Source organism: Adiantum capillus-veneris, chromosome 17, assembly GCF_014529385.1.
Source record: "Adiantum capillus-veneris isolate H3 chromosome 17, ASM1452938v2, whole genome shotgun sequence".
NCBI lineage: Eukaryota > Viridiplantae > Streptophyta > Polypodiopsida > Polypodiales > Pteridaceae > Adiantum > Adiantum capillus-veneris.
In genome coordinates this window covers 156,952,086-156,958,705 of record NC_140947.1, presented here as the reverse complement: position 1 = coordinate 156,958,705, position 6,620 = coordinate 156,952,086, and the positions used below count along the sequence as shown (strand labels likewise).

The following is a 6,620-nucleotide window of genomic DNA, read 5'->3' as shown; positions in this document are numbered from 1 at the left end:
GGGATCAATAGTGGAGGAGGAAAACACGGGGCGCGCCAATCGTGGATCGTCAGATTCTACAATTGCTCCAAATTTACAAATTTGCCTCGAATTAACTGATCTGCCCACATTTAGAATATAACATACTCGAATTCCCTATATTTCAACGAACACATGCGGACGTAGTGGTCAGTGCACAGGGTGCGGACTGCCCCAAATTTACAAGCATACCCAAATTTACTTTTCTCTCCGAATTTACTAAATGTGCATCTGACGGTCCGATTCACCTCAACCGTAGATCTCATTTGAAGCCGCCCGTGCGAGATAGTGTGGAGGCTAAGTTTTGCATAAATCTATTGACTTGTGAGACTGCAAACTAGATATCCTGTCTCGAACTACATACATAAATAAGGCATCTAAGAGTAGTCTGATAAAGAGCAAGTGAACTTTGAAGACTGAATTCGCATCCATGGTATTCCTACGTCTAGAATACCATGCCAACCAAGCGTGACTAGCTAGTTGATGGGGGCGGGTTAAGGACCCTTAAGATTCTCTGCAGTTAGCAAAGAAGCGGAGAAATGTTTCAGTGCAACGGCGGGCCATCGAATGATTTGGCCGAAGGGGGCTTTTTACTTCAAATGCAGCAGTCAGGCAGCGCTGCGTCGCCGGTTTTTCTGGTCGCACCCCATCTCTCAAAGACGGGCAGAGGAGGAGGAAGAGGAGGACGACGAGGAAGACAAGCTTCACAGAAGCAAAGCCCAGGGTAATTTCGCTCTTGTCCGAAAGAAGCACAAGAGAGCTCTCAATGGGTCATCACAAAACCTCCCCCAAGACCCCTTTGTTGCGCAAATTCAAGCTTTGTGTCAGCAGGGAAAGCTTGATTGTGCCCTTCAGAGTCTTCTCGTCAGGAATCGAATTTGCTCAACCCGGGATGTCTATGTATGCCTCCTCAGAACCTGCATCCTACAACAGGCCTTACTCCAGGCCATGCAAATTCATGCCCATCTACTTCACCACAAAGCAGACCTTAGAGGTGTGGTTGGCGATTATCTTGTGGTCACATTGGCTAAATGTGGTGGGATTGAACTTGCTCGTCAGGTGTCCGCCTCTTTACCAAGGCGGACTGTCTTCTCCTGGACCTCCATGATTTCTGCCTACACTGATGCGGGGCTTGCGCACGAGGCCCTTAACATGTACCAATTAATGCTGGATGATGGTGTTGAACCAGATCACTATACATTTGTTAGCCTGCTCAAGGCTTGTGGCAGCATACCTGATCTGGAACAAGGCAAACTACTGCATCATGAAGCCCAAAGGATGGGATTTGCATCAGATGTTTTTGTGGGAAATACTCTTGTGAGTATGTATGGGAAATGTGGGGATGTTCTGAAAGCAGAGAGCGTTTTTATCGCTCTCTCTGTACACGATGAAGTAGCTTGTAATGCCATGCTGTCAGTTTATGTCGAGCACGGTTGCACATCGAAAGTACTGCAGCTTTATAGGCAAATGCAAGATCAGGGCATAGGTGGTAATGAACTGACCTTTGGCATTACCATTCAGGCATGTCATGCTCTTGCAGAGGAATTGGACGCATCTGAATATATCAAGGAGATGGCCCTTGAGGTTGGGCGGGCATTACACCATGATGCTCGAAAGATGGGTGTGGATACTAGTGCTTTTGTGGTTAACATGCTTGTGAGTCTATATGGAAAGTGTGGGATGGTTCCAGAAGCAGAAGCTGTCTTCTCCATGCTATCAACTCGAGATCCCCAGTTTTGGACTATAATGCTCTCTGTTTATGTGGAGCAGTGCCAAGGTGAAAAGGCTTTGCAGTTCTATAGACATATGCTTTTCAGTGATATCCACTCTGATTCTTACGTGCTTGTTGCTGCTCTTCAGGCATGTAGTAACCTGCCAGAAAAGTATAATAATTTTTCTTTAGACGGACTCTCAGCTCAAGAAATGGGTTTGGAAATCGGTATGGCATTACATCAAGATGCCAGATTGAATGGGTATACTCCATATGTCTATGTTGCAACTGCTCTTTTGACCATGTATGGAAAGTTTGGGAGGCTAGTAGAAGCAGAAGATATTTTCCACAACCTGTCTGAACCCACTATTGTATCATGGACTGCAATGCTGTCTGCATTTGTCGAGCAGGGTGAATATTCAAAGGCTCTTTCTCTTTTTCAATGTATGCAAGAGAAATTGGTTCCATTGGATGATGTCACGATCATTTGCGTGTTGCAAGCTTGCAGTGAATTAGGAAATTTAGACACCTGCAGGCAAATTCATCTTGCTGTATTGGCTGCAGGTGGGTATGGCAAAAAAGTAGGTGCTCTTGTGCATTCGTATGCAAGCTGTGGAAGCATGGCTGATGCTTATGCCGTATTTGATGAGCTGGTGCAACCTAACGTGGTGGCGTGGAGTGGATGCATGGCTGGTTGCGCTGGAGACGGTAACTCTACAGCAAGTTTGGGGATGTTGGAGGCCATGCGGCTTTCAGGGATAAGCCCAAACGATGTCACTTTTACTTCTGTCCTCTCAGCTTGCAGTCATTCTGGGCTAGCTACTGAAGGCCTTGAGTATTTTGACTCTCTAGGCAAAGATTATGGCATAGATAGAGAATTGAAGCATTATGTGTACATGACAGACCTTTTAGGGCGTGCGGGAAACTTCAATAAGCTGGAAGATATATTAAATAGGATGCCTATGAAGCCTAACCTGACCATATGGTTGTGTTTACTGGGTATGTCCCTTAGACATGGCAATGCGGAGCTTGGTAAGCAGGCTTTTATTCATGCTACCAATCTGGAACCCAGAGAAAGGGTATCATACATCTTGATGTCAAACATATATGCTGAATCTGCGTCTGAAATGACTATTCTAGGACGCGTGGAAGATAGTTGGCCATGACGTGTGCATAGATAGCTCGTGGTCATGTCCTTAAGCTTTCTTCGCTTTTGGATGAGATTTTTTTACTGAGCAGGCAAGTTGTGGGTCGTGAGGTTTCTATTGGGATAGAAGCTAACGTTCAATCAGCTTGTACCCTTGACGTCTTACAATCAGCTGTTTGTAGTCTGAGCAACCACCAATGCTTGCAACCTTTGTAAACACATGCATAGTTTGCAGTATCTGAATAAAAAGTTCAGATTCTTTCTTTTTGTTGATTTTGTTAGAAGTGCATTGTCTGCCATTCGAATTTAGGATTAAAGAGACAACTTGAGTTGTTGCCGAAGAGTCATCTCATCTTCTTTTACAATCGTTGTTCTTGGTGCTGTGAAAAATGCCTAAACAAAGCCATAGTACTTCCTAGACAAATGGGTCCAAGTTTAACTGCCAAGAGGAACTGCTGACGTGGACAATTCACACACACTGTCCCATGATAATTAATTGTGGACAATCCAACAAAAGGCTACAATGTTTCATTTGATATTTGCATTTAGCTGCACATGTGTATCCCAAGGCAATGAAGAAAAGTCTCTTTGTGGAATGCATCCGAAGGCAATGAAGAAAAGTCACAATTGAGTATTTAATTTAAAACCAACTCGACTAGCTTTCTTCTGCAAAACCTTATTTTATATTATTTTAAGTAAGACCTAAGTTTGATTGGCTTTCAAAAAGTCGAAGAGAACAAGCCATTTTTTTAAATTCAATATGGAAGATTTGAGCTCAGTTTTTTTGCCATTTAACATATATAGAGAGAGAAAGTGAAGCTTAGCAAATGAGAGAAGTGCTTCCATCACGGAATCGATTTTGGAGACGACTTCGGGTAAGTGTTACTTTCTTGAGGTGAATGTGATACTTTTGTCTTAAGACGGTCATTTTTATTTGCCAAAAACTGATTTTGAATCTTCTTCTTCTCGCTCTTTTCCCTCTTCCCTCTTTTTTGTTCGTCACCTTCTTCACACTCCCTTGAAGGATGTCCTCTATAAAAACATTTTGAGAGCTTCATTTCATTTTGAGAGTTCCGATCTTTCTTTGTACCAACAATCAAAGTATAAGTGCCTCATTTTTTGCACTTGTGTTTTGGTTGATTATTGCCTCAAAATAGAGGTAATAAAGATCTTGTTATAAATAAAGTCATTTGTTTGTTGCAAAGGACTTCTTGTAAGGACTCCATATAGAAATTTCACTTATTTTTAGCCTTTTGGTTTTTCTTGTGATATTGAAAGAAATATCCCTTGGTTCCTTAAATGGTAAGAAAGTTGATATATAAATAGATCAAACTGGCTCCAACTCATTGCAATGGCAATAGGAATATAATTATAAGCAAGGATGAAGGCTTCTTTTCCTCATGACTTGTTAAAACAAGGAAGAAGAAAGAAGAAAGAAGAAAGAAGAAAGAAGAAAGAAGAACGTGATGAGCAGAAGAGGAGAAGAAAGAGGAAGAAGAAGAATAGGAGAAAGAGGAAAAAGAGGAGGAATTAAGTTTTAGAATGTCATTCTATCTAAAGAGAGTTCCACCATCGGTTGGTAGACTTTTAGGTCCAAAAGGTGTAGGCTTAGAAGATGGTTTGGACTATGATTAAGGTCTAGACATGGTGCTATCAACAAAACTAGACTCAATTGAATGTGCATAGATAGACCCAATTGCTAGTAGAAATTGGTGATAAAATTGAAAAACTATATTGAGAGCTGCATGGGAGTTGGAGTGATTGAAATGGAGGAAACACTTAGTACTCATTAAGATATGAAAGACTTTGGGAATGAGAGAATTTACTTATTTGTACTCATCTTTTGTTTGCTTTGCAACGTGAATATTTTTGGAGCTATACAACAAACTTTTTTCTCAAAGGTTTAAATTTTTTATGATGTGCTAGGACTCTTTCCATGAGTTTCTTGTGATGCCATGTAACACTTTCTAGGAGTTAGTTTTGTCCTCCTTTTCTCTTGGGATGACAAGCTCCATCTTCTTCTCTTCTTTTGTTTGCCTCTCTTCCTCCCCTTTGCATTTACATTTGTCTCTCTCCTTGCCTATTCCTCTCCTATCTCCTTCTTTGGCTCTTCCCCCATCTGTATTTTTGAGTCTTGCCTTGTTCTCTAGAGGTGACTTTTGGTTCCCACTCCCTTCATTGACCTCTTTGTTTAGGGGTCTTGTCTATTCTTTGTCTTTGGTGTTCTTGCCTCTCTAGTATTCTTCTAAGTTCTATGGCCATCCTTTGTCCATGATGGTACTGATTTGTTTACCTCAAGCATATACTTGAGGTTCCTTGCTCTGACCTACATGATGGTAGTGGTTTGTTTACCTCAAGCATGTACTTGAGGATCCCTAATCTGACCCACTACATAAGAATTTTAGAATTACAATCACTATTGATCTGGTTATAAGCAAGTCAATACTAGTGGAGGTTAACTTTTATAAAGAAGCTATTGATCTTAATACACGAGCTTTCGATAAAGGAGTCATCTTACCCTCATGTCTTTGTATGAGCTATAATAGATAAAGTCTACTTTGAAATTTGCATTGGTCACAAACTACCAACCAAAAGACAAGGACTCTACCTAGAGGGGGGACAACACAAGAAAGCGAGTAGCAAAAAATTTGCCTCCCAATTTACATTCTTGCTCCACATTCTAAAAATTGTCATCTCAGTCTTGTTTTTGGAGGTGCCTTAGCATGCTTATACCTATGTAGATGATTCTTTTACCCTTTTCCACCATACATGACCATGAATGTAACAAGTATACTTGTAGAAAAGAAAGAGCCAAAAATCAGTGCTTGTGGTATGCCTAAAAGAAGGGGTTTCTAGCTGTCAAAAATTTAGTGTAGGTGGACACAAAGTCCTACACCAGACTCACTCCAACTAGAAACCTCTTCTTTCGGGCATTTTTTTTGGGGTTTTGCCCTCTTTTGAGTGTCCAAATGACGCAAGAAAATTTTCATTCCTAGGTTTTGGGCACTCAAAGCACAATGGTAGTGCCAATATTGCCAAATCTTGAACCAGATCATCACCTTTGATTTATACTTGCTGGTTTTAGCGCCTTGCATAAGAAAAGGCAAGAAACAATTGAACTTAAGAGAAAAATCTTACAACGGACCATTAAAGGAACCTATGAACTTTAGAAACCAATTGAGGAAGGTTCTATTCAATATACTAGGTATGTGTTAATGATTCTCCATTCATTAGTTTTAAGGGGAATCATAGCCAGATGCTATTTAGAAAACCAAAGGGAGCACCCAAAAGTAAGAGATGAATTCAAAATCATTAGCACATATTTGAATATAGGTTTTTGTGCGTTTACATGGAATCTCAGCAGATCCCTTCAAGGGCTTCCATCTCCTATAAAAGTCGCAGGCAATTTCCCATGCTGGTCCCACAGTTTGAATTGAAGACCTCACAATGAGCGATCAATCGTTGCCCTGAGCCCATTGATCATCACGGGCTCCCTGCTCAATGCGCAACACGTTGCATATAAAAAAAATGGCATCACCGTTCTAGCCTCGCGCACGATGCATGATGGTTGCTTCCTTTGTCTCCACCTCGACCTGCATGCCTGAATCCACGGCTTGGGATTTGAAAACAACCCCTTTACTTTTCTATCTTTTTCTCAATCCCCAGGTTGGCATATATTGTGATTCCATCTAATCCAAACGTTGCACTACCTATTTGTGTCAATTTCGGTTCAACGCGTGGAGA

General features: G+C 41.3%; 1 protein-coding gene across 1 annotated transcript; it reads left to right on the top strand.

The window, feature by feature from the left end:
- The first annotated feature begins 429 nt into the window (after positions 1-429).
- Positions 430-3,412, top strand: LOC147438384 (pentatricopeptide repeat-containing protein At5g39350-like). Its single transcript, XM_086487684.1, has one exon. It carries the CDS (start codon positions 586-588, stop codon positions 2,893-2,895), a length of 2,310 nt encoding a protein of 769 aa, XP_086343810.1. The 5' UTR covers positions 430-585; the 3' UTR covers positions 2,896-3,412.
- Positions 3,413-6,620: the final 3,208 nt, after the last annotated feature.

What these genes read in the sequence shown, in the direction of transcription:
- LOC147438384 (XM_086487684.1), top strand. Translation starts at nt 586, where the DNA reads ATGATTTGGCCGAAGGGGGCTTTTTACTTCAAATGCAGCAGTCAGGCA.